The sequence below is a fragment of the Heptranchias perlo genome, chromosome 4 (assembly GCF_035084215.1).
Source record: "Heptranchias perlo isolate sHepPer1 chromosome 4, sHepPer1.hap1, whole genome shotgun sequence".
Taxonomy (NCBI): domain Eukaryota; kingdom Metazoa; phylum Chordata; class Chondrichthyes; order Hexanchiformes; family Hexanchidae; genus Heptranchias; species Heptranchias perlo.
Window position 1 is genome coordinate 118,948,986 of NC_090328.1, and position 26,324 is coordinate 118,975,309.

Here is a 26,324-nt window from a genome sequence, read left to right on the forward strand (position 1 = left end):
AATATCCAGTCTCTGACCTGCTCTTGTAGCCACAGTATTTATATGGCTGGTCCAGTTAAGTTTCTGGTCAATGGTGACTCCCAGGACGTTGATCGTGGGAGATTCGGTGATGGCAATGCCGTTGAATGTCAAGGGGAGGTGGTCATTGCCTGGCACTTGTCTGGGGTTGTTATTTGCCACTTATCAGCCCAAGCCTGGATGTTGCCCAAGTCTTGCTGCATGCGGGCACGGGCTGCTTCATTATCTGAGAGGTTGTGAATGGAACTGAATAATGTGCAATCGTCAGCGAACATCCCCATTTCTGACCTTATGATGGAGGGAAGGTCATTGATGAAGCAACTGGAGATGGTGGGAGTGCCCGAGGGAGTGGTGGAGGTAGATTCCATCATGGCCTTCAAAAGGGAACTGGATAAGTACTTGAAACGAAAAAAAGTGCAGGGCTACTTGGATAGGTTGGGGGAGTGGGACTAGCTGGATTGCTCGTGCGTAGAGCCGGCATGGACTCGATGGGCCGAATGACCTCCTACCGTGCTGTAACCTTTCTATGATTCTACTTTGACCCAGTGACAATGAAGGAACGGCCGATATATGTCCAAGTCATGATGGTGTGTGAGTTGGAGTGGAACTTGGAGGTGGCTATGTTCCCATGACATTGCTGCCTGTGTTCTTCTCGGATGTGGTTGTCATGGGTTTGGGAGGTGCTGTTGGAGTAATGTTGATGTGTGGCTAAAGTGGATCTTGGAGATCGTACGCACTGCAACCAAAGTGCACCGTTGATGGAACGTTGAATCCAGTGGCAGGGACACGATCAAGCAAACTGCTGTGTTCTGGATGGTGTCATATTGTTGCAGCTGCATCTATCCAGCCAGTGGTGACTATTCCATCACACTCATGGATAGTGGAGAGGCTTTAGGGGTCAGGAGGTGAGCCACTCATCGCAGAATACTCTGCTCTTGTAGCCATGGTGTTGATATGGCTGGTCCAATTCAACTTCTGGTCAATGGTGACCCTCAAGATAGATGGTGGGGGCATCGGCAGTGGTGAGGCCATTGAAGGCCACACTCCTGACTTGTGCCTTTCCACCATCTACAAGGCACAAGTCAGGAGTGTGATGGAATACGCTCCACTGGCTTGGATGAGTGCAGCTCCAACAACACTCAAGAAGCTCGACACCATCCAGGACAAGAGCAGCAGGCACATGGGAACAACATCACCTGCATGTTCCCCTCCAAGTCACACACCATCCCGACTTGGAAATATATCGCCGTTCCTTCATCGTCGCTGGGTTAAAATCCTGGAACACCCTTCCTAACGGCACAGTGGGAGAACCTTCACCACAGGGACTGCAGCGGTTCAAGAAGGCGGCTCACCACCACCTCCTCAAGGGCAATTAGGGATGGGCAATAAATGCCGGCCTCGCCAGCAACGCCCACATCCCATGAACAAATAAAAAAAAAGTTGTGATTTCTCTTGTTTGAGGTGATCATTACAGGACACTTATGTGGTGCAAATTTTACCTGCCTTTTATCAGCCCAAGCCTAGATATCATCCAAGTCCTGTTGTAGGCTGCATGGGATGCTTCACTATCGGAGGAGCAGTGGACAGGCCTGTACCCTGTCGAATTGTCAGCAAACAGCCCAACTCCCGACCTTATGATGGGGAGAAAGATCATTGATGAAGCCGCTGACGATGCGTAGGTATCTGAGAGGGGATATCCCAGAAAACTCACCTGACCTGCTATCATGAGAGCCAGCAAGCCAAGTGAGCATTCTTAATCAACTGAACCACAAAAACCTCCAGAAGAAGGATTTTCAGGGGACCGCCATGTTTTCCACAACTGATTGTGTGCAAGGGTCAACCCTGGAGAGATATGGATTCATCACACAAGCAAAGCAGCTGGCAAAAGCAAAAATACAAAAACCAGAGTTCGAAGCAAAAGTATTTATTGTCAGTGGCATAAAAATCTGTGCCACGTCCTTGTGGGATTAACATCACTTTAACATGGGTTATTTGAATCCATTGATGGGCGTTTTTGCTTTGAGACAGGCTACAATTTAAGACTGGAGCTGAACAGAGGCATTCTGCCACTCAATGATTTTGTCCTCCACTCCAGTTTCTTTGGCTCCAACAAATTTGTCCATCTGCAAAGGGAATGATTAATTTTAATAAAACTGGTTAAAGTCAAATCTAATTGTTCTTAAGAATAAATGTTGGCCTGTAATACTCTCCAGGACAAAGGTGTTGGGGGGTGGGGGGTGGGATTGCACCGATTTTACACCAATAGGAAAAAATTTGCTTATCCATTGGAGTAGTGATTGGCGTAAATGGAGTAATCTGCTGGGCTGCATAGAAATTAGACGTCAGCCTTGAAAAAGGCAGTTCTGATTGAAGAGTGCAGCAGCAGACTGGGGGGTGTGGCTTAGGGTTTCCAACTGCTCCAGGATTGTCCTGGAGTCTCCCGGAATTAAAGACTAATTTCCTGGGCATCAAAAAAAAACAATGGGCACTAAATTGGGCCGTGTAGCGCCCATTGTTTCGGCAGTACACGGCCTCGCTAACATCCAAGATGGCGTCTTGGATGCGCACGCACGTTTCCAGTGTGACATGCGCAAGACGCCATCTTGGTATAGGAGTTAGTGCAGGTGCAGATAACGAACGCTGGAATCATGTAAGTTAGGGAGAAAATGGCTTCAATCAGTGTGCAACGTTGATTTAAAGTGGTAGACACTATTTTGGGACTTAACGCTCAACTCAACGCACTGTCTTAACCCCGACCATCTGAACATGTCTTAGAGTGCCTTTTAAAAAAATATTTGTTCATGGGATGTGGGCAACACTGGCGAGGCCAGCATTTATTGCCCATCCCTAATTGCCCTTGAGAAGGTGGTGGTGAGCTGCCTCCATCAACCGCTGCAGTCCGTGTGGTGAAGGTTCTCCCACAGTGCTGTTAGGACGGGAGTTCCAGGATTTTGACCCAGCGACGATGAAGGAACGGCGATATATTTCGGGATGGTGTGTGACTTGGAGGGGAACGTGCAGGTGGTTTGTTCCCATGTGCTTGCTGCTCTTGTTCTTCTAGGTAGTAGAGGTCACGGGTTTGGGAGATGCTGTCGAAGCATCTGGTGGACCCCTCCCCCACCGACGCTATTTAAAGAGACCGTGCAGGATTTACAGGTTAATGGCTGGATTATTGCTTCTGGCTGTCGAGACATTTGTAACTGTTTTTGGAGGTCTCCTACACTTGAATACTAGGACGCGGGGATATAGTCTAACATTTAGAGCCAGGACGTGCAGGAGTGAAGTTAGAAAATGCTTCTACACGCAAAGGGTGGGAGACATTTGGAACACTCTTCTGCAGACGGTAGTTGATGTTAGCTCACTTGTGGAAGTTAAATCTGAGATTAATAGATTTCTGTGAACCAAGGGCAAGGGTATTAAGGGATATGGGGCTAAGGCGGGTATATGGAGTAAGGTCACAGGTCCACCATGATCTCGTTGAATGGCGGAACAGACTTGAGGGGCGAAATGCCACTGCCACTTGCTGCCTCTTGATATGCGCCACCTTCTCCTGCAAGAAAGCGGGACGTGTGTCTGGGTGATGTGCCTGTCATGGTTGAATAGCTGCCAGTGTATGTAGCCTGTGAGTTGTGGTGGGCGGCTTGAAACAGTGGTAATGTGTAAGGATGAGAGGAAGCATCTGGTTGGAAGAGTTGAGTACTGATGGAAAGAGTGAGTTTGTTGGTATGTGGGGGATGGGGGGGTGTAGTGCTTGGTGCAGTTGGTAGGAGACGCCACTGGACAGTTGAAATCACTCATCTTGACCACTCATGTCAAAGCATTGAACTTCTTCCTGCACTGCATCCATGGTCATGATGCTGTGCGCCTGGCATTGACTTCGTTCCCCGCAGCCTCCTACTGCCTTTTGGTCCATGTCTGGAGAGCCTCTTGCAACCCCCCCCCCCCCCCCCCCCACCACTGCAGATATAGGATGTCCCTCCTTCTGTCCACCTCTTGCACCAAGGTCTCTAGTGCATCAGTAGGGAACCTTGGTGCATGCACTCTCACAGGCCTGTTACCAACTCAGATTGGCAGATTGATGAGGTCTGGCGTGCAGATTGGAGGATGTGGGATTTAGTAGTGCGCAACCTTTATTCAACGCTTTAACATAATTCATCAGTGTGTAAACATAGAGATGGGAGCTGTATCTTTATTTTACGTCTGCAATGTCTGATCTCTGTTCTGACTCCGTGCAGACAGTAGATTGTTATTTTCAGCAAATAACAGGTACCAGCTACCTTTAAGAGATTTCTAAGAAACATCCCCCCTTTAAGGGATTAAGCTCCCTCTGGTGGTGAAAGGTGAGAATTGCATTGATTCCACGTGCAAGGCCTGGAATGGAACGCCGATTGCAGGTAAGTCCTCGGGTGGGCCAAAACTTGCATCCTGCCTGCACAGGGGCCATTGGGCGTGGGACAATAGCACATCATGCTACCTGCGCCCAAAAACGGCCCCTATCCAATTTTTTTTCCCCCTGTGTGTTTTTCTTTAAATTATCTTTGATCACTTTTGTTTATTAGTTATAAAAAATATTGAAGATGTGGGGAAAAAAGGCTGTTTGACCAGGCGGGGCTGTTCGGAGGCAAGAGGTCATGTGATGAAATCTTCAGGAATACGTCCAACCAGAGTTGGCAACTCTAGGTGTGGCAGGTAAGTAAGGAACCATCACTTGGCTCACTCACTTGACTGTCAGCTAACTTGGCCGCACGGAAATTTTTAGGCCGTTTTTTCTGGGATTTCCACGGTTCTTCGACTGAAGTTACGACGGATGAGAGGGAGAACCTGTGTGGAATTTCATCCCCTCCCCATGTCTCAGTAATCTTTTCCTGCCATTTATCAAGGACGACCTACTATAGGAGCGGCTGGCTCGTGTAACCAAACAAGACAGCTGGACATGGCAGACAGGTGGAGAAAAAGATGCCACAATTTCACAGAGTCTGACCAGCATGCCCCCCACACGACATCTTGAGACACAGACTGCTGGGTATCGTGGCAGGAAATTTGCAGAAAACATGAGCAGGACCGGGACCAATGCCCTTGCGGGGGTGTTTGCTAGTGCTGTTGGGGAAGGTTTAAACTAGAACGGCAGGGGGATGGGAACCTGAGCAGGGAGACAGAGGAGGGGGAAACAAGGATAGAAACAAAAGACAGAAAGGGAAGAAGCAATAGTGGAAGGCAGAGAAAACAAGGGCAATAAACAAATAGGGCCATAGTGCGAAATAAAACTAAGATGACTACCAAGCTTAAAAAGACAAGTCTAAAGACATTGTGTCTTAATGCGCGGAGCATTCGCAACGAGGTAGATGAATGAACAGCGCAGATAGATATTAACGGGTATGATATAGTTGCGATTACGGAGACATGGCTGCAGGGTGACCAAGGATGGGAACTGAACATCCAGGAGTATTCAATATTTAGGAAGGACAGGCAAAAAGGGAAAGGAGGTGGGGTAGCATTGTTAGTAAAGGAGGAAATCAATGCAATAGTGAGGAAGGATATTGGCTCGGAAAATCACAATGTGGAATCTGTATGGGTGGAGCTAAGAAACACCAAGGGGCAGAAAGCATTGGTGGAGGTTGTCTATAGACCCCCAAACAGTAATGGAGATGTAGGGGAGAGCATTAAATAGGAAATTAGAGATTCATGCAAGAAGGGTACAACTATAATCATGGGTGACTTTAATTTACATATAGATTGGTCAAACCAAATTAGCAATAATACTGTGGGGGAGGAATTCCTGGAGTGTGTACATGATGGATTTCTAGACCAATACGTTGAGGAACCAACTCGAGAACCGGCGATCCTAGACTGGGTATTGTGCATTGAGAAAGGATTAATTAACAATCTTGTTGTGCGGGGGGGTCCCTTAGGGAAGACCGACCATAACATGATAGAATTCCTCATTAAGCTGGAGAGTGAAGTAGTCGAATCCGAAACTAGGGTTCTGAATCTAAATAAAGGAAATTACAAAAGTATGAGGCGTGAGTTCGCTATGATAGATTGGGGAACTTTACTAAAAGTTCCCCAATGGCTAATATTTAAAGAACGTGTGCAGGAATTACAACAATTATTCATTCCTATCTGGCGCAGAAATAAAACAGGAAAGGTGGCTCAACCGTGGCTTACAAAAGACATTAGGGATAGTATTAGATCCAAAAAGGAGACATATAAAATTGCCAGAAAAAGCGGCAAGCCTGAGGATTGGGAGCAGTTTAGAATTCAGCAAAGGAGAACAAAGAGATTGATTAAGAGGGGAAAAATAGAGTATGAGAGTAAACTAGCAGGGAACATAAAAACTGACCGTAAAAACTTCTATAAATATGTCAAGAGAAAAAGATTAGTGAAGACAAATGTAGGTTCCTTACAGTCAGAAATGGGGGAAATTATAATGTGGAACAAAGAAATGGCAGAACAATTAAACACATACTTTGGTTCTGTCTTCACAAAGGAGGACCAAAATAACCTCTTGGAAATGTTAGGGAACCAAGGGTCTAATGAGAGGGAGGAACTGAAGGAAATCAGTATTAGTAAAAAAAATAGTGCTAGGGAAATTAATGGGGCTAAAGGCTGACAAATCCCCAGGGCCTGATAATCTACATCTCAGAGTACTAAAGGAAGTGGCCCTGGAAATAATGGATGTATTGGTGATCATCTTCCAAAATTCTATAGATTCTGGAACAGTTCCTACAGATTGGAGGGTGGCAAATGTATCCCCACTATTTAAAAAAGGAGGGAGAGAAAAAACACGGAATTACAGACCAGTTAGCCTAACATCAGTAGTGGGGAAAATGCTAGAGTCGATTATAAAGGATGTGATAGTATAACACTTGGAAGGCATTAACGGGATTGGACAAAGTCAGCATGGGTTTATGAAAGGGAAATCATGCTTAACAAATCTACTGAAGTTTTTTGAGGTGGTAACTAGTAGAATAGATAGGGGAGAACCAGTGGATCTGGTGTAGTTGGATTTTCAGAAAGCTTTTGATAAGGTCCCACACAAGAGGTTAGTGTGCAAAATTAAAGCACATGGGATTGGGGTGAATATACCGGCATGGATTGAGAATTGATTGACAGACAGGAAACAGAGAGTAGGAATAAACGGGTCTTTTTCCGGGTGGCAGGCAGTGACTAATGGGGTACCGCAGGGATCAGTGCTTGGGCCCCAGCTATTCACAATATATATCAATGATTTGGATGAGGGAACGGAATGTAACATTTCCAAGTTTGCAGACGACACAAAGCTGGGGTGGAATGTGAGCTGTGAGGAGGATGCAAAGAGGCTCCAATGTGATTTGGACAAGTTGGGTGAGTGGGCAAGAACATGGCAGATGCAGTATAACATGGATAAATGTGAGGTTATCCACTTTGGTTGTAAAAACAGAAAGTCAGATTATTATCTGAATGGTGATAGGTTGGGAAAAGGGGAGGTGCAACGAGACCTGGGTGTCCTTGTACACCAGTCGCTGAAAGCGAGCATTCAAGTGCAGCAAGCAGTTAGGAAGGTGAATGGTATATTGGTGTTCATTGCAAGAGGATTTGAGTACAGGAGCAGGGATGTCTTACTGCAGTTGTACAGGGCCTTGGTGAGACCACATCTGGAGTATTGTGTGCAGTTTTGGTCTCCTTATCTGAGGAAGGATGTCCTTGCCATGGAGGGAGTGCAACGGAGGTTTACCAGACTGATTCCTGGGATGGCAGGACTGACGTATGAGGAGAGATTGGGTCGACTAGGCCTATATTCACTAGAGTTTAGAAGAATGAGAGGTGATCTCATCGAAACATATAAAATTCTAACAGGACTAGACAGACTAGATGCAGGGAGGATGTTCCCGATGGCTGGGGAGTCCAGAACCAGGGGTCACAGTCTCAGGATACGGGGCATGCCATTTAGAACCGAGATGAGGAGAAATTTCTTCACTCAGAGGATGGTGAACCTGTGGAATTCTCTACCACAGAAGGCAGTGGAGGCAAAGTCATTAGATGTATTCAAAAAGGAGATAGATGTATTTCTTAATGCTAAAGGGATCAAGGAATATGGGGAAAAAGTGGGAACAGGATTCTGAGTTAGACGATCAGCCATAATCATTTTGAATGTCGGAGCAGGCCCGAAGGGCCGAATGGCCTACTCTTGCTCCTATTTTCTATGTTTCTTTGTTTAAATGTCGGTTATGCCATGGGGAGGGAGATAGCAATGGCACTGAGTGCCAATGCTCTCACCACCCCCCCCACCCCCCTGGACTGCAGATCAGTGCTGCGAGACGTTCAACGATCTGACCAGGACAGGCAAGGTAACACATCAGCCACTCTCCCTTTTCTTCCTCGGCTACCCTGGGCACCACTACACTCTTCAGGTGTCGGCTGTGGCACAGTGGGTAGAACTGTTGCCTCTGAATCAGAAGGTTGTGGGTTCAAGTCCCACTCTGGAGACTTGAGTGCAAAATTTAGGCTGATGCTTCCAGCGCAGTACCGAAGGAGTGCTGTACTGTCGGAGATGCCGTCTTTCAGATGAGACGTCAAATCGAGGCCCCATTATCTCATTGCTGTTTATGGGACCTTGCTGTGTGTAAATTGGCTGCTGTGTTTCCCATATTACAACAATGACACAATTCAAAAAATACTTCATTGGTTATAAAAACACTTCAGGATGTCGTTATTCAGAATAGTGTTAATTGTATCCATGTGATTTATATCCATTAATGTTAATTGTATTCAGGTAGTGCGTATCAATTGGGGAGTCTCTTGTATCCATTTATATGAGAACTTATCTAGGGTGTGGGATGTGTGGAGCTGAGTGAATAAAGGCCTGGAAGCAACTGAAGACGAGGCTCTAGTATTCTATCCTTCACTACCCAGCTATCCAGTTTAGAATAAATATAAATGTAAGTCTGTCAGTACAACTGTCAGGCTGGTTTTTTTACTAGTCTGTAAGATAGCTCTCCTAAATTAGGCACCAGTCCCCAGATGTTAGTGAGGAGGACTTTGTAGGTTGGACTGGTCTGAGATTGCCTTATTCTTATCCTGATACAATGCTTGGCTCCTTGATGATAAGCAAATTGGAACAACCTATCATTACTGAACTTCATAGCAATTGTTCATAACCGGGTGGCTTGATAGGCAGTTTCAGAGAGCATTAAGAGTGAACCGCAGAGTGTGGTATTAGAGTGATATGTTGGCCAGACCAAGCAAGAGCTATCTACTTCCTCCCTGTCATTTTTGCCATCAATGTTAAATTTGATGAGACAAAAGCAAAAAATACTGTGGATGCTGTAAAAACTCAGCAGGTCGGGCAGCATCTGTCGAGATCGAAACAAGAGTTAACGTTTCAGGTCTCTGACTGTTAAATCTCTAACTTCTTTCAGTTCTGACAGTTCTGACCTGAAACATCAAATCTGTTTCTCTCTCCACAGATGCTGCCTGACCTGCTGAGTGTTCCCAGCATTCTATATTTTTATTTTAAATTTGATGAGGGTGCTTTAATCTTTTTCGCCTTGACTGCAGCCCTGTAAGCACCTAGGTCTTGTCCTTGCTGTCCCTAAATCCTGCTTTCTTTGTCCTGAACTAGAGCTCAGGATGTGGATTTTCCACATTGTTGTACATCAAATTGAATTCTCTCCAGTTACCAGCTTTGAAAACAATACTCTCACCGTACCTTTTTTGAATTCTTGTAGAAGTAGAATGTTGGTAAATGGGTTATATCATAACCTAATTCCTTAAAAAAAACACATTGGTTAAAAGAAAAGTATACCTCTTACATTTTGAGAGTAGAATATTTTTCTTTAGATAAAAGATATGCAGTTAATGCATTAGTCATTGGCAGGCATCATCTAAGGCTGTATTGCAATAAGTCAGTCACCATATAGCAACTTTCCAGCAGTGTCAATAAACTATTTCCTTCCAGGTCGCAGCCTCGGTTCAGTGGGTAGCACTCTTGCCTCTGATGTCATGAAGGTTGTGGGTTCAAGTCCCACTTCAGAGACTTGAGTAGAAAATCTAGGCTGACACACCCAGTGCACTATCGTGGGAGGTGCCATCTTTCAGATGAGATGTAAAACTGAGGCCCTGTCTGATCTCTCAGGTGGACGTAAAAGATCCTGTAGTGCTATTTTGAAGAAGAGCAGGGGAGTTCCCCTCTGTGTCTTGGCCAGTGTTTATCCATCAATCAAGACAATAACAGATTATCTGGTTATTATCACATTGCTGTTTGTGGGAGCTTGCTGTGCACAAATTGGCTGCCGCGATTCTTACATTACAGTGACTATACTTCAAAAAAGTACTTCATTGGTTGTAAACCGCTTTGGGATGTCCTGAGAATGTGAAAGGCGCTATATAAATACAAGTCTTTTGTTTTTAATAGGAACCCAAATAGTAAGAAATTAGGGACTGGATTTCACTATTGTTGGCAGGATAGAACTTTTGCCTGAGACTTTGACCCTGCCATAACCCCAACCTTTTGCCCTGGGTTGGCACATTGGGCATACAAGGTGATCTCCTGGTGAGATCTCCTGCCATCAAGTGGAGAGTCCGCCACTGCCATTAGGGAAAATTCTGGTAGTGCTGCAATGAGACTGCCACTCAAGAAACAAGGAACATCTAAAGGGGTTGAAAGAACTTCCACGACCCAAGAAGGACTTGCAGTTTTTAGGCCTCGAGCTGGGCCGAAGCCTAAAAAGGCAAGGGTCAAATGTAGTCTAATAGAGGGAGAGGTGCTCATTACTTGTAATAAATATCTAAAGGATGAAGGTTGTGAAGGACATCTGTAGTTGTTCATGTGCGTGGAATGTCCGGAGAACAATAAACAGTGACACTAATGAGCATGAGGGAAGTAGGAAGCAGTCTACGTGACTACTGATGCATTTACCTACTAATCCTACGTAGTAGGAATGCACGTGCGTATTAGCCTCACGCTTACTTCACTTCATTAACCATGTAGGTTACTTTAGGAACTCTAACTAATTTTGCATAGGGATACCGTGAGCAGTCAGAGGACGCAGCTTGCAATTCCCCGATGAATTCTTTGCTCGTGAGTATATATTTGATGTTGATCTCATGAACACTGCATGAAAGGGCTGTATTAGCATGTTTATCAATAAAGATTATTAATTCAGATGCCTCTCTATCTCTTGATACCTGCCTGTATTAAGAGTAAAGGAAAGGGATTATCCTGAACTCAATCCTCTCCAAGGCTCCTCTGACTGGTTTTCTTGTCCAGATGTCCTCAGATTCACACTTGGAGCAGGGTCAGTGTTTGGTGGTCAGGAACGGAAACTTGGACAACTTTCTCTTCCCTACGGCAAAGGCACTAAGGCCAATTGTAATGCTCATGGTGCTGTGTATGAGATCAGCAATCTCAGTAACGACCACAGGTCGCGCCTGGGACCCTCCTGGTCACCAAGGCTTAGCAACTCACTAAATAAAATCTAACAGGGACGTAGGGCAGGTTTGGCTACATGTTAAAGTTAAAATACCCATGTTGGTAATCATTTTTACTACCCATTATTCTGACAGTAGTCTAGAAAACCAGTCTAGTTGAATCTAAAAGCTGTTGATTCATATTGGGTGGATTAGGACACAATCTTCAACATACTTCAACTTCATCCACATCCACTTTGCAGAACACCACATCAATGTATTTTGTGGACAATTCCTAGGGGGGAAATAACAGGAAAACTACGTTTTATTTTAATTTTTTTCTTATACAGACAATGTCCACTTATTTGGTCTCTGAAATCCCCAATTCACTCCAGTTTCTTTTTATCAATTTTGCACAAATATATTAAAATTGTCTGCATTTAAAAATTTTAATTTTTATAGGATTGCATTATGAAAGCCCATGAACAAAAATCAAGGATTGTTGTCAACAAAATGATTAGGCATATCATGAGCAGCTTCTATGTTGATTTTGTGCAGCTGGCTCCAGATGTGGGTATTGCACAGCAGGTTCCCGATGTGGGTATTCCACAGCTAGCTCCCGATGTGTGTATTGTATAGCTGGCACCAGATGTGGGTATTGCACAGCTGGCACCAGATGTGGGTATTGCACAGCTGGCACCAGATGTGGGTATTGCATAGCTGGCTCCTGATGTGGGTATTGTGCAGCTGGCTCCAGATGTGGGTATTGTGCAGCTGGTAGCATCTGAAAGCTGAATGGATGGAATTTTTTTTAAAGACCTGTGGGTCGCAAGACTTAGGCATGGATTCAAAAGGAGAATACTTGGCCTGACCAATCTCCTTGAATTATGTGAAGAAGTGACAACCCAGGTGAACTGTGGGAAGCCCCTTTGATGTTGTGTGCCTTGACTTCCAAAAGGCTTTTGATAAAGTTCCACATTAAAAAAGCAATTAATTAAACTCAAAGCTGTGTGGGTTCAGGGTAAACTCTGGGAATTGATAAATTGGCTGAAGGATAGGAGACTATGAGTACTTGATAGAGGAGTTATGTCAGAGTCGGTTGGAGTACAAGGGAAAATTGGGTAAAGATGTGAAGCAGAGCAAGATGCCGGACATTGGGGATAGCTCAGGACAAGTGAGACTATTTTGGATTGTTCTAACAATGAGCTGGCATAGACATTATGGGCCGAATGCTCTCCTTCTGCGATGTAAGCTTCTGTGGGCTCAAGGGCTGCTTTTGACTTCCTTGACCCTCTGCCCAGCTGTACATCAGCCTTGGTGAGTCCTTCCTCCTTGTCCTCCTCTGCAACCATGGTTGCAGGCTTGCCATCCAGCACTTCTGGGATCTCCTCCAGGAATGATGAAGGTGGACATCACACAGCAGACATAGACAGTCTTTGATACTTCCTAGGCACTACAGGACCCCATCTAACCTGTCTAGAGAGTTTGGGTGTATGTTCTCTCCGCATCAGGGTGAGGGCTTATGACTGGTGTTAATAGCCAGGGAAGCAAGAGCTATCACTAGTTCCCTGACAGTCACCTTTCAAATAGTTGTGGCGTGGCTGCTGCCAGAGTATCTTGAGGCGACCTGCATCATTCAATTGTGGTGTTCTGAGACCACCTGGCCTTTGACAAAATGGAAACATTTGCGATTCATATAGGTCACAAGGTTGCTGTTAGGTGCATTGATGGCTACCATCAATAAGACCCTGCACTGTTGGGAACCCAGTCACCCGGTAGATCTGCTGCACGCTCTCGCGTTGTGAGCTCATTTCCATGGGGAAAGTAACGTACATGATGCCCTTGGCAAACAAGGCTGCAATGACCACCTTGGTATATCAGTGTCTCGACATCTAACTGATCCGGGCAAATGACGCTGGTGGCCTGAAATGAGCTGGTACCATAAAAATTCAATGCGATAATGACCTTGACCACAATGGGTAGGACAGTCCCTGTGCTGGATGTACAGTCTGCCGGTCAGGCTGAAGTAGATGGTAGAACTCGGTGACAGCCTCCCTAATAAGCATGGGTGGCAATGGCCGGATCATCAGTCATGCCCTCGTCGTTGTGCCTGGCACAATAAGTCCTGGACTGCCTGAAAGTAGATGCCAGGCATCTGATCTGTAAGCACACCTACCTTTCATCCCTGCACAGGAACCCTTGTTCGTGCTTTAATTCAGGACAGCCATTGGCAGATCCAGTGGAATGACTGTGCTGGGCACTGTGGTGGCAACAAGAATGCTGCTCTTGGGGAGGACTGCTGGATTGCAGAAAAAAGCAGCAAGCAGCAGAAATAAATACACGCACTGTCCATACTGTGCCAAGTTCAGTTTAGCTGGTCAAAAATAGTGGGGAATATTCAAGCTTAAGAATCAGGCAAGCTAGCAGTGACGTTCTGGGGCAAATAGCTTTAAGGCCTCCTTTCAGTATAGGCGTACAGTGAATAGGAAGCTGCACTAAAAATTGATACAGGAAATTCATCATGGGACCCATTATATAATTATATAATTTGGGGTGATGGGGTCTAAAAAGGCTCCTGCACATTAATAGTGCAACCTCAAACAAATCACGGGAAATTGGAAGCTGAGGGCCGAATTCACCTGGTGACCACTATCCAGATTGTGCAACTGGCTCCAGATGTGGGTATTGTGCAGCTGGTAGCATCTGAAAGCTGAATGGATAGAATTTTTTTTAAAGACCTGCAGGCCACAAGACTTAGGCACGGATTCAAAAGGCAGCCACGCCACAACTATCTGAAAGGTGACTGTCAGGGAACTAGTGATAGCTCATGCTTCCCTGGCTATTAACACCAGTCATAAGCCTATTAAACAGCTGGGGAAATCAGTCCCTCAGCTGTTTAATAAGCTAGCTCACGTGACCTGCTCACAGATTTGATCATTTCCCAAGTACTTACTTCAATTTTTGGTGCGATGGTTTTACAAGGCATGCACCAAGTGGTGAAAAAATCAACGACTACGAGCCTGTCTCCCGCGTTCTTCAATTCGACCTCAAGTTCTTCCTGAGAAAATGAAGCACAATATTAGAACATCGCTTTGGGTGAATCTGTATTTAAAAAGGACTGTATGGTAGCGAGTTCCACATTCTAACCACTCTCTGGGTAAAAAAAATTCTCCTGAATTCCCTGTTGGATTTATTAGTGACTATCTTATATTTATGGCCCCTAGTTCTGGCCTCCCCCACAAGTGGAAACATCTTCCCTACGTCTACCCTATCAAACCCTCTCATAATTTTAAAGACCTCTATCGGGTCACCCCTCAGTCTTCTCTTTTCTAGCCGCCTTTCCTGATAGTTAACATCTTCTCTCCCTTACCACTGCAAAGTGTAAGGCTGACAGGAACTGTCCCTCTGGGACAGCAGCTACCTTAAGTCAAGGGTCACCTCACATCTCTAAGGCTCCACTCACCACTCAACCTTATCTCACTAAGGGAACTTTTCATAGGAGAAGCATATTAGGAAAAAGAGAAGAGATGTGAGAGCAGCTGACTTTGCATCAAGGCAGCATCTCATAGAGTATGTGCCAAGGAGCCCTGGAAAACCTGAAGTCAGTGGGAGCCAACGGGAAAACTATCCGATGACTGAGTCATACCTGATGCAAAAGAAGATAGTTGTGGTTGTTGGAGGCCAGTCGTCACAGCCTCATGAGTTCCCCAAGGACCATCCTTGCTCCAACCATTATGGTTTACATCTTTTGCACTACCCCTCCATTTCCCAATAAAATTGCGCACTCCACATTGTTTTATTTCTACTGGTTAAGTAGCCGTCTAACTACCAGAGCAGTGTTTAACTATTGGAGCAGTGGTTAACTATTGGAGCAGTGTTTAACTATTGGAGCAGTGGTTAACTATCAGAGCAGTGGTTAGATATCGGAGCAGTGTTGAACTATTGGAGCAGTGTTTCTACAAGTACTTATAATCTCTGTACTCTCTGGAGTTTAGAAGAATGAGAGGTGATCTGATTGAAACATATAAGATTCTGAGGGGGCTTGACAGGGTAGATGCTGAGAGGTTGCTCCCCCTGGCTGGAGAGTCTGGAACTAGAGGGCATTGTTGCAGGATAAGGGGTCGGCCATTTAAGGCTGAGATGAGGAGGAATTTCTTCACTCAGAGGGTTGTGAATCTTTGGAATTCTCTACCCCAGAGATGGATGCTGAGTCATTGAGTACATTCAAGGCTGAGATAGATAGATTATTGGACTCTAGGGAAATCAAGGGCTATGGGGATCGGGCAGGAAAGTGGAGTTGAGGTTAAAGATCAGCCACGATCTGATTGAATGGCAGAGCAGGCTTGAGGGGCCATATGGCCTATTTCTGCTCCTATTTCTTATGTTCTTATGTTTTTATTGACTGAGCTAAGTGTTACTTTTTTTGCATCCTCAGTTTCCAAAAAACATGCAGAATAAAGTTGAATGTTTCCGCAACTGTGTAAAATGATTGGACACAGTCCTATTTAGTGCACTGTAACCCACGGTGATTAAACAACCTCTCGGTGTTGCAGAGATTGTCTCTCTGCAGCCAATTTCAGGGAAATTTTAGGCGACTTTGGGGGCGAATTTGCATGGGGCTTCTCTCGCTCCACTGCTGTAACTTCAGCACAAAGCCCACTTCTATGCGTAAACAGAGTAACGCAGATCGTAAGGTGTTCAAACCAGGTGTAGCCTTTATACTGCCTGTGGGTAAGGTGCAGCCTTCCTCCAAATCAACCTGTCTCTCTGCTTTGCCTGTTTCATATCTTGGCAGCTTCACCTAGTTCCGTCTCCTCACCGCACCCAAGCCCATGATGGAGGATGATTGTGTTAAAAAGAAAACGCCCTGCAATAGGTTTTTGCTGTAGTTACCTCTGACATATGAAGTGAAAGCTGTTTCTTGTACGGGGACCCCTTGAGATGGTCGTGGTCATAAACTTCATGGCCCTCGGGCCTGCGAAACATCTGGTCTCAGATCGCTACAACACGGCAGTTGTCGGACGAGAAGTTCTGAGGTCAGGAAGCGCTCCCCCTCCCCCCCCCCGGTGAGCAAGCAGAGCAAGTACACATGTGAAAATCACAGATGTGTCACTCTATTTTTCTCCAGGGTTGCTCGGGGGAGATCAATTCCTGAATTCCCAGAGACTCCCGGACAATCTCGGATCCTCCCACCCTGCGGTGTGCTCCTGGTACCGGTGCCATGGGCAGTATTAGCCATATGGGTAATCTGCCCCTCGCTTTATCAAGCGCTCTTTAAGGGCGGAAGGCCAGCTGATGCAGGGTGAAGCCCTCCACACTCCCCCAACCCAACAACAGATTGTGTTTCTCACTCTGAAATTCCTCTAATGACACCCCGATCCGGCAATCCTGAAATCACCTAGTTATTTATTTCCAAAGCACCTTTCTTGTCGAGCGCATTTTACTGAACTAAGTATCTGCAGCAGAGGGCAAACTGGGAACGTCTCAGAAGGAGACCAGTTTCTGTAGGCTGCCCAGGACTTAACGTAGCTGAGTAACTCTGGTCAAAGTAACACAGGTACACGGGAACTGTCCAGGATAAACTGCACCATACCTTCGCCTTTGTAACTGACACATCTCAATGAGAATAGAGACTTCCTCAAAGCTTAACGATTTTGACCTTTTCTGTGGTCTAGTTTATGATAGTTTCTCTATTGCCTGCAAAGGGAACCCAGATAAATACTTTAAACAGCGTTTATTATTGAGATTATTTCTTACGGATATCAACCTCCGTCTGGGACAGGATACTTGGAAGGAGGGAAACCAGGGCTAATCTAGGTGAGGAAACATTTCTTTACACAAGTGCAAGCTGTGGATCAGTGGGTAGCACTCTCGCCTCTGAGTCAGAGGTTGTGTGTTTAAGTCCCCACTCCAGAGACTTTGAGTGCAAAATCTAGGTTGAGGGAGTGCTACACTGTTGATAGGTACTGTCATTTCAAATGAAATGTTAAACGAGGTCCCGTCTGCCCTCTCAGGTGGATATAAAAGATCCTAGGATATGATTTTGAAGAGGAGTAGAGGAACTCTCCCCAGTGTCCTGGCCAATACTTATCCCTCAACCAACATCACTAAAACAGGTAATCTGGTCACGTATCTCATTGCTGTTTGTGAGACCTTGCTGTGTGCAAATTGGCTGCTGCATTTCCTACATTACAACAGTGACTACACTTCAAAAGTACTTCATCAGCTGCAAAGCACTTTAGGACATCCCGAGGTTGTGAAAGGCGCTATATAAATGCAAGTTCTTTGTTTCTTTCTTAGAACAAATAACAGAAGATGTTTCTCCAGAAACCAATACAGCAGCAATGCAAATCTTGTCTTATGCTATGTACTTACGTAACCCCACAACGTTCAAACAAATATATTCCATTAATAATCAAGGCCCACCTTCTGCAATCCCAGGGGAGTAAAGGAGATTCACACCCATTTTCTGGTGCTCTGCAAGCATTAGCTCCTGGGTTAGAGTGGTTTCTCTGCCACTTATAGAAGCTTGGAACAGAACTCCCCATTCCACAAAAGCTGTTTCTTTCACAAAACCCACTGTCACCTCATGCTGACCGGCAAGCACTGGACGTCACCAAAGTGACCGACCCGACAGAATTCGGGGGGCAGGAAGGAAGCGGACTACAAAGAGAAGGGTTGCTGATCCCGACTCAGTGAGACTTCCAGATATGGCAGGAGCAGACACCAGGCGAGCTTTGCTGACTTTGCAAATGTTTCTCCTGGGACAACGCAGCAGCGCCCGGGAGATCAATCCTCAAATCTGGGAGACTCCCAGACAACCCTGAAGGGTTGGTAACCCTAAGCAGCTTAGATCACTTGCAGTTTAGTCCCACAAGTTTTAAGCAGCATTGGGGTTCAAAACTGAAATACTATGGGGAGGAAGGAGGTTAGACTTTAGAGTTGATTCAAGGCTTACTTAGCTGGTGATATTGTAGACTGGCATGTTTGTTAGTGTTTGATTCCTTTCACACTGTCTAGACCTAACCGATGTTCAAATCAGTCTCTCAAACCAAGAACTCCTTAATGTACATTTAACAGAGAGGAGGAGCCCACATTCAAGGGGAGGGAAGTGGAATTTCCAGTTTTACTGTGTGAAATATGGACTACTGTGTTTGGAAATAATACGCCTAATATTTAACAGAGGAGTTTGTGACTTTATGAATAATTAGAGCAAGCCTTAAGTGATTTAAGCACTTTAACCAAAGGTTGACTTTCATCAGCTGTTTTACCTGCTTTCTTTGCAATTTTCTTTCACAGTTTTACCAGTGTAATTTTGACCTGCTCATAATTACAAGAGGTCCAACCACTAACACTACATGATTTCTGCTGGTGAGATTTGCTCATTCATGTATTGTTAGTGATTGGACCTCTTGTAATTATGAGGTCAAAATTACACTGGTTTAGGATTTTGAGACAATCTGTGGGAAATATTTTTAAATTCAGCAGAGATTATTTTCTGGGAAATCTGTGCATATCGATTTCTGAATATAATTAAAACTCTTCTTGTTAGCATCTGTCACACTTTAAATGTGTCCAAACCACGGAAAATACTCCATCACTTTCTGCTGAGCTGCTACTTGTATTAATAGTGACTTTAACATAAAAAAGTCCCAAAGGAGGCAAAAGGCAAACAAACTCTGAGACAGGAAGGTGGAGACCAGGTGGGGTGGCCAAAAGCTTGGTGGTGAAGTTTTGAGGAGGGAAGAGAGGTGGAGAAGTTTAGAGAGGGAGTTTCAAACAATGGGACTGAGGTGGCTGAAATCTCTACCACCAATGACGGCACAGAGGAAAGTGAAGATGCACAGACAATTAGAATTAGAGGAACGGAGCATTTGGGAGAGGATATAGGGCTGGAGAAGATTATATAGATAGGGTGTGGCAAGGCCATGTAGGGATTTATAGACAATCTCAAGGATTTTGAGTTTAATACGTTGGGGGACCAGCGGGTCTGCAAGGATGGGAGGCGATGGGTGAATGGGACTGTGCGTGGGATGGGATACGTACGGCAGAGTTTTAGACAAGTTGGAGTCTATGAAGGGTTAAGGAATGGAGGCCAGTAAGAACAGCATTAATGTAGTCAAGTCTGGAGGTGCCAAAGGGATGTATGGTGCTGTGGTTTCAAGGGTGGCCTGGTTCAGCCTGAAAGTGTTGGCAGAAATTGGAATGGAATCATAGGTAAGAATGGAGATTGTAACAAGGGCCAAAGACAATGGCTTCAGTCTTCCCAGTGTTGAGCTGGAAGAAGTTGTGATTCATCCAAGACCTGGGGTGGGAATTTGCTCGAGGTGAGTCGTGCCACTGTTACACCTTTTAATAAGTGTTGCACCTGCTGGTGGCCTGTAGGGGGAGGTACACACACAGGTTTCCTGCATCTGCTTATTTGCACACTCATTGGAATAGGCATTGGTGTAAAACCCGTGTAAGATGGGTGTAAGAATCTGAACTGCGTGGAAACTCATGTACAACCTTTGAAAACACTGTTCAGCCTGCACAATTCAGCAGCAGACTGGGCGACAAACAGGTGAGACAAGAAGAGTGCTTGACTCTCTCACTTTGCCGTCACATAACTTCACTGCATGTCAACACTATATTTATCACACTTGTCAAGAAGAATTCCAACATCAGTGTCAACAAGGCGGCAGAGCAAGGCACCAAGGCAGAGAAGAACGCAGAACTTCCCTCATTCAGAGGTCCAAGCCCTCCTGGAGGGGATTGAAGGCGGGAGGAACTGACTCCTGGACACCAAGCCACCCACATTTGCACTTGTGCCACCTAGAGGGAGGTAGCATTGGCATTGAGTGTCAACTCAACCTCTGGACTGTAGAACAGTGCTGCAACAAGTTCCACACCCTCAGCAGGACAGGCACGGTGACACACTGATCACCTCTGCCTCTTCTACTTTGTTCACCCTGGGCACCAGCGCACTCTTCACACTCTTAAAGCAACACTTGCCCAATTATCCTTCAACAGAGCTCGCTAAAGTCCCGATCGCCACTCAAAGAGGCTACACCCACATCTCTTCAGCTGTCTTGGCACACATCTCAATTGCTCGCCTTACCCTCATTCACTCGATCTTGCTGGGCAAATTGGTGCACAATGCCCTCCATAGGCTGGGCACCGAAGGGGCTTCCCCACCTTAAATACCTCACTCGCTTTGAGGAGAAAGCCATGGAGCTGGTGGGGTGGCACTCATTTGGTTCTTGCCGCGGGAGATGGCGTGGTCGAAGGTACCAGGTTACTGACTGAGCACCTACACCATTGCCGTAGCACCCCTGTGAAGCACCACACGGCCACAACCTTCTACCCCCTTCTCTGTCTCCTTAATCTCAAGTGGATGATGCTCGGCCATTCTTAGCATTGACCCTCCTTCCCTGCAGATCCCACCACAGCACTGGTCGGCACGGGAGGAGGAAGATGACGATGATAGTGAAGAGGATGATGAAGACCAAGCCACCAAAGAGTCGCGGCTGCATGACACTGTCGTCTCTCAGGACAACTGCACGTGCCAGGCCTCCAGCTGTCCCTCACACATTACACCAGTGGAACGTGGAAGGCGACACCAAGCAGCCCAGGAGCAAGCTTATAATCTAGGCTGACACTCCGGTACAGTACTGAGGGAGTGCCGCACTGTCGGAGGTGCCGTCCTTCGGATGAGACATTAAACCGAGGCCCTGTCTGCCCTCTCAGGTGGATATAAAAGATCTCCTGGCACTATTTCGATGAAGAGCAGGGGAGTTCTTCCCAGTGTTCTGCCCAATATTTATCCTTCAACCAACATCACTGAAAAACAGTTTATCTGGTCATTTGCTCATTCCTGTTCTTGCTGTGCACAAATTGGCTGCCACTTTAAAAAGGACTTCATTGGGTGCAAAGCGCTTTGGGATGTTCTGAGGTTGTGAACGGCACTATATAAATGCAAGTTTCTTTCTTTCTTTCTGTGAGATGACCGGGTACGGTAGCATAGTGGTTATGCTACTGGACTAGTAATCCGGAGGCCTGGACTAATAAATACGGAGTTATGAGTTCAAATCCCGCCACGGCAGCTGGGGAATTTAAGTTCAATTAATTAAATAAGATCTGGAATTAAAATACTAGTATCAGTAATGGTGGCCATGAAATTACCGGATTGTTGTAAAAACCCATCTGGTTCACTATTGCCTTTCAGGGAAGGAAACCTGCCGTCCTTACCTGGTCTGGCCGGTATGTGACTTCGGACCCACAGCAATGTGGTTGATTCTTAATTGCCCTCTGAAATGGCCTAGCAAGCCACTCAGTTGTAAAATCTCGCTACGAAAAGTCATAATAAGAATAAAACCGGACGGACCACTCGGACACGACAACGGCAAAACACCAAGCCCAGTCGACCCTGCATCTCACTAACATCTGGGGACTTGTGCCAAAATTGGGAGAGCCGTCCCACAGACTAGTCAAGCAACAGCCTGACATAGCCATACTCACAGAATCATACCTTTCAGCCAACGTCCCAGACTCTTCCATCGCCATCCCTGGGTATGTCCTGTCCCACCGGCAGGACAGACTGACCAGAGGTGGCAGTACAGTGATATACAGTCAGGAGAGAGTGGCCCTGGGAGTCCTCAACATTGACTCTGGACCCCATGAAATCTCATGGCATCAGGTCAAACATGGGCAAGGAAACCTCCTGCTGATTACCATCTACCGCCCTCCCTCAACTGATGAATCAGTCCTCCTCCATGTTGAGCACCACTTGGAGGAAGCACTGAGGGTAGCAAGGGCACAAAATGTACTCTGGGTGGGGGACTTCAATGTCCATCACCAAGAGTGGCTCGGTAGCACCACTACTGGCCGAGTCCTGAAGGACATAGCTGCCAGACTGGGCCTAGCGGCAGGTGGTGAGCGAACCAACACGAGGGAAAAACTTACTTGACCTCGTCCTCACCAATCTACCTGTCACGTGCATCTGTCCGTGACAGTATTGGTAGGAGTGACCACTGCACAGTTCTCGTGGAGACGAAGTCCCGTCTTCGCACTGAGGATACCATCCAACATGTTCTGTGGCACTACCACCGTGCTAAATGGGATAGATTCAGAACAGATCTAGCAGCTCTAAAACTGGGCATCCATAAGGCGCTGTGGGCCAGCAGCAGCACCAGAATTGTATTCCAGCACAATCTGTAACCTCATGGCCCGGCATATTCCTCACTCTACCATTACCAACAAGCCAGGGGATCAAGCCTGGTTCAATGAGGAGTGTAGAAGAGCATGCCAGGAGCAGCACCAGGTGTACCTAAAAATGAGGTGCCAGCCTGGTGAATGCTACAACTCAGGACTACATGCATGCTAAACAGCAGAAGCAACATGCTATAGACAGAGCTAAGCGATTCCACAACCAACGGATCAGATCAAAGCTCTGCAGTCCTGCCACATCCAGTCGTGAATGGTGGTGGACAATTAAACAACTAACGGGAGGAAGAGGCTCTGTAAACATCCCCATCCTCAGTGATGGCGGAGTCCAGCACATGAGTGCAAAAGACAAGGCTGAAGCGTTTGCAACCATCTTCAGCCAGAAGTGCCGAGTGGATGATCCATCTAGGCCTCCTCCCAATATCCCCACTATCACAGAAGCCAGTCGTCAGCCAATTCGATTCACTCCACGTGATATCAAAAGAAACGGCTGAGTGCACTGGATACAGCAAAGGCTATGGGCCCCGACAACATCCCAGCTGTAGTGCTGAAGACCTGTGCTCCAGAACTAGCTGCGCCTCTAGCCAAGCTATTCCAGCCCGCTTGATTGGTACCCAATCCACCACCCTAAACATTCACTCCCTTCATCACCGGCGCACCATGGCTGCAGTGTGTACCATCCACAGGATACACTGCAGCAACTCGCCAAGGCTTCTTCGACAGCACCTCCCAAACCTGCGACCTCTACCACCTGGAAGGACAAGAACACCAGGTACATGGGAACAACACCACCTGCATGTTCCCCTCCAAGTCACACACCATCCCGACTTGGAAATATATCGCCGTTCCTTCATTGTCACTGGGTCAAAATCCTGGAACTCCCTTCCTAACAGCACTGTGGGAGAACCTTCACCACATGGACTGCAGCGGTTCAAGAAGGCGGCTCACCACCACCTTCTCAAGGGCAATTAGGGATGGGCAATAAATGCTGGCCTCACCAGCAACGTCCACATCTCGTGAACGAATAAAAAACGAGGGCCAACTGTGTCCCATGACTCTTCTGTACAACATGAGGAGCCAACCAGCTCCCACAATCCTGGCCTGCAGGTGGCACTGAGCAGGAACACTGGAATAGGTGATAGAAAGGCACCCGGAGCAAGCACAGTGTTAGGAAAGAACAGGGCGTGGCCTTTGCAATTGTATTGAAATAGACATGGCACTTTGTTCTTCATGGAGGTTACAGTCAACAGGAAAGGGTGTTCTCACTTGGCACTGATTATTGGGGTCCATTGTAACTTGAGGGTGGGAATCAGGGATGTGGTGGGGGGTGCATGAAGTGGGCAGAGATCAGTCAGGCCCACCCAAAACATGAGGCCCAGGGAGAGTTTAACTCCCAGGTCTTATTTGAATAACACAAAACTGAGTCCTGCCCGGGGGCGGGGGGGGGGGGGGGGGGGGGGCAGCACGAAATGACGTCAACTCCAGCGGGCGGGAGTGGAAAGGGATGTGGGGATCAGGCAGCTGCCGGCAAGGAAAGTGAGGAAGGAACGATGGCGATCGGACAAGGCCCACAATGTTTCCAGATGAAGGTTATTCTTCCCAAACTTACTTCAGCTTCTCTGGCCATTCCGTGGACTCCGGCCATGGTCGAGGTGTCGGGGGTTTGGCCCCGTGCGGACTTCCCGAATTGGGCTTATACGTGAATATTGATCACGGGAAGAGTTTACTGGATAATGGGCAGCACCTATGAAACCACGTCTGTCACAGAGCCATCATTGGAGGGAGAGGGAAGGACATTGGTGACAAGAGAGGACGGGAAGCTTTTTCATTCTCTTTCCGCATACCTTACAGGGTGTAGTTTGAAATGTGACTATTCCAGGTATCAAACCACACTGGCAAGATTGGCAAAAGGCCCAGTTCCAGAAAATACTCAACAAACTCACAACTCTCTGTAGCAATGCAGAATTTTGCAAAATTCCTTTTTGTTTCATTTTAAGGTGCTTTTCCCCCCTCGAGAAATATTCCAATATTAGGAAGAATATCGCAGGTACATCCCTTTCACATTATCATTCCCACCATCACCACGGAATGCAGAACTGGTTAGACAGGTGTGGAAGTTCCAGCTTGAACAATTTAGAATATGTGTGAAACGAGTATAAACCTGGAATTAGACAATTGATGGAATTCAAACTTGTGTTTTTTTTTTCGTTCATGGGATGTGGGCGTTGCTGGCGAGGCCAGCATTTATTGCCCATCCATAATTGCCCTTGAGAAGGTGGTGGTGAGCTGCCTTCTTGAACCACTGCAGTCCGTGTGGTGACAGTTCTCCCACAGTGCTGTTAGGAAGGGAGTTCCGGGGTTTTGACCCAGCGACGATGAAGGAACGGCGATATATTTCCAAGTCGGGATGGTGCGTGACTTGGAGGGGAACATGCAGGTGGCGGTGTTCCCATGTGCCTGCTGCTCTTGTCCTTCCAGGTGGTAGAGGTCGCAGGTTTGGGAGGTGCTGTCGAAGAAGCCTTGGCGAGTTGCTGCAGTGCATCCTGTGGATGGTACACACTGCAGCCACTGTGCGCCGGTGGTGAAGGGAGTGAATGTTTAGGGTGGTGGATGGTGTGCCAATCAAGCGGGCTGCTTTATCTTGGATGGTGTCGAGCTTCTTGAGTGTTGTTGGAGCTGCACTCATCCAAGCAAGTGGAGTGTATTCCATCACACTCCTGACTTGTGCCTCATAGATGGTGGAAAGGCTTTGGGGAGTCAGGAGGAGAGTCACTTGCCGCAGAATACCCAGCCTCTAACCTGCTCTTGTAGCCACAGTATTTATATGGCTGGTCCAGTTAAGTTTCTGGTCAATGGTTTAGCATTGTTTAGCATGCATGTAGTCCTGAGTTGTAGCTTCACCAGGTTGGCACCTCATTTTTAGGTACGCCTGTTGCTGCTCCTGGCATGCTCTTCTACACTCATTGAACCAGGCTTGATCCCTGGCTTGTTGGTAATGGTAGAATGAGGAATATGCCAGGTCATGAGGTTACAGAATGTGCTGGAATACAATTCTGCTGCTGCTGATGGCCCACAGTGCATCATGGATGCCCAGTTTTGAGCTGCTAGATCTGTTCTGAATCTATCCCATTTAGCACGGTGATAGTGCTACACAACACGTTGGATGGTGTCCTCAGTGCGAAGACGGGACTTCATCTCCATGAGGACTGTGCGGTGGTCACTCCTACCAATACGATGGATGCGACAGGTAGATTGGTGAGGACGAGGTCAAGTAAGTTTTTCCCTCGTGTTGGTTCACTCACCAACTGCCGCAGACCCAGTCTGGCAGCTACGTCCTTCAGGACTCGGCCAGCTCGGTCAGTAGTGGTGCTACCGAGCCACTCTTGGTGATGGACATTGAAGTCCCCCACCCAGAGTACATTTTGTGCCCTTGCTACCCTCAGTGCTTCCTCCAAGTGGTGCTCAACATGGAGGAGGACAGTAGGTGGTAATCAGCAGGAGGTTTCCTTGCCCATGTTTGACCTGATGCCATGAGATTTCATGGGGTCCAGAGTCAATGTTGAGGGCCACTCCCTCCTGACTGTATAATCACTACCGCCACCTCTGCTGGGTCTGTCCTGCCAGTGGGACAGGACATACCCAGGGATGGTGATGGAAGAGTGTGGGACGTTGGCTGAAAGGTATGATTCTGTGAGTATGGCTATGTCAGGCTG

At 46.6% G+C, this 26,324-nt stretch overlaps 1 protein-coding gene across 3 annotated transcripts in view; it reads right to left on the bottom strand.

The window, feature by feature from the left end:
* Positions 1–1,926: 1,926 nt before the first annotated feature.
* The window catches only part of LOC137321241 (thioredoxin-like), a 38,909-nt gene continuing 14,511 nt past the window's right edge, over positions 1,927–26,324 (bottom strand). Inside the window, exons 5-8 of one of the 3 annotated variants that reach the window (XM_067983567.1) lie at positions 14,360–14,464; positions 11,642–11,701; positions 9,707–9,766; positions 1,927–2,141 (exon numbers count right to left, since the gene is read on the bottom strand). In XM_067983567.1, the coding sequence (XP_067839668.1) occupies positions 2,055–2,141; positions 9,707–9,766; positions 11,642–11,701; positions 14,360–14,464 (312 nt within the window). In that variant the 3' untranslated portion in view covers positions 1,927–2,054. Of the gene's footprint in view, positions 2,142–9,706; positions 9,767–11,589; positions 11,725–14,359; positions 14,465–26,324 lie in introns of those variants that run through there. The other 2 variants (XM_067983569.1, XM_067983568.1) reach the window with 2 other exon arrangements.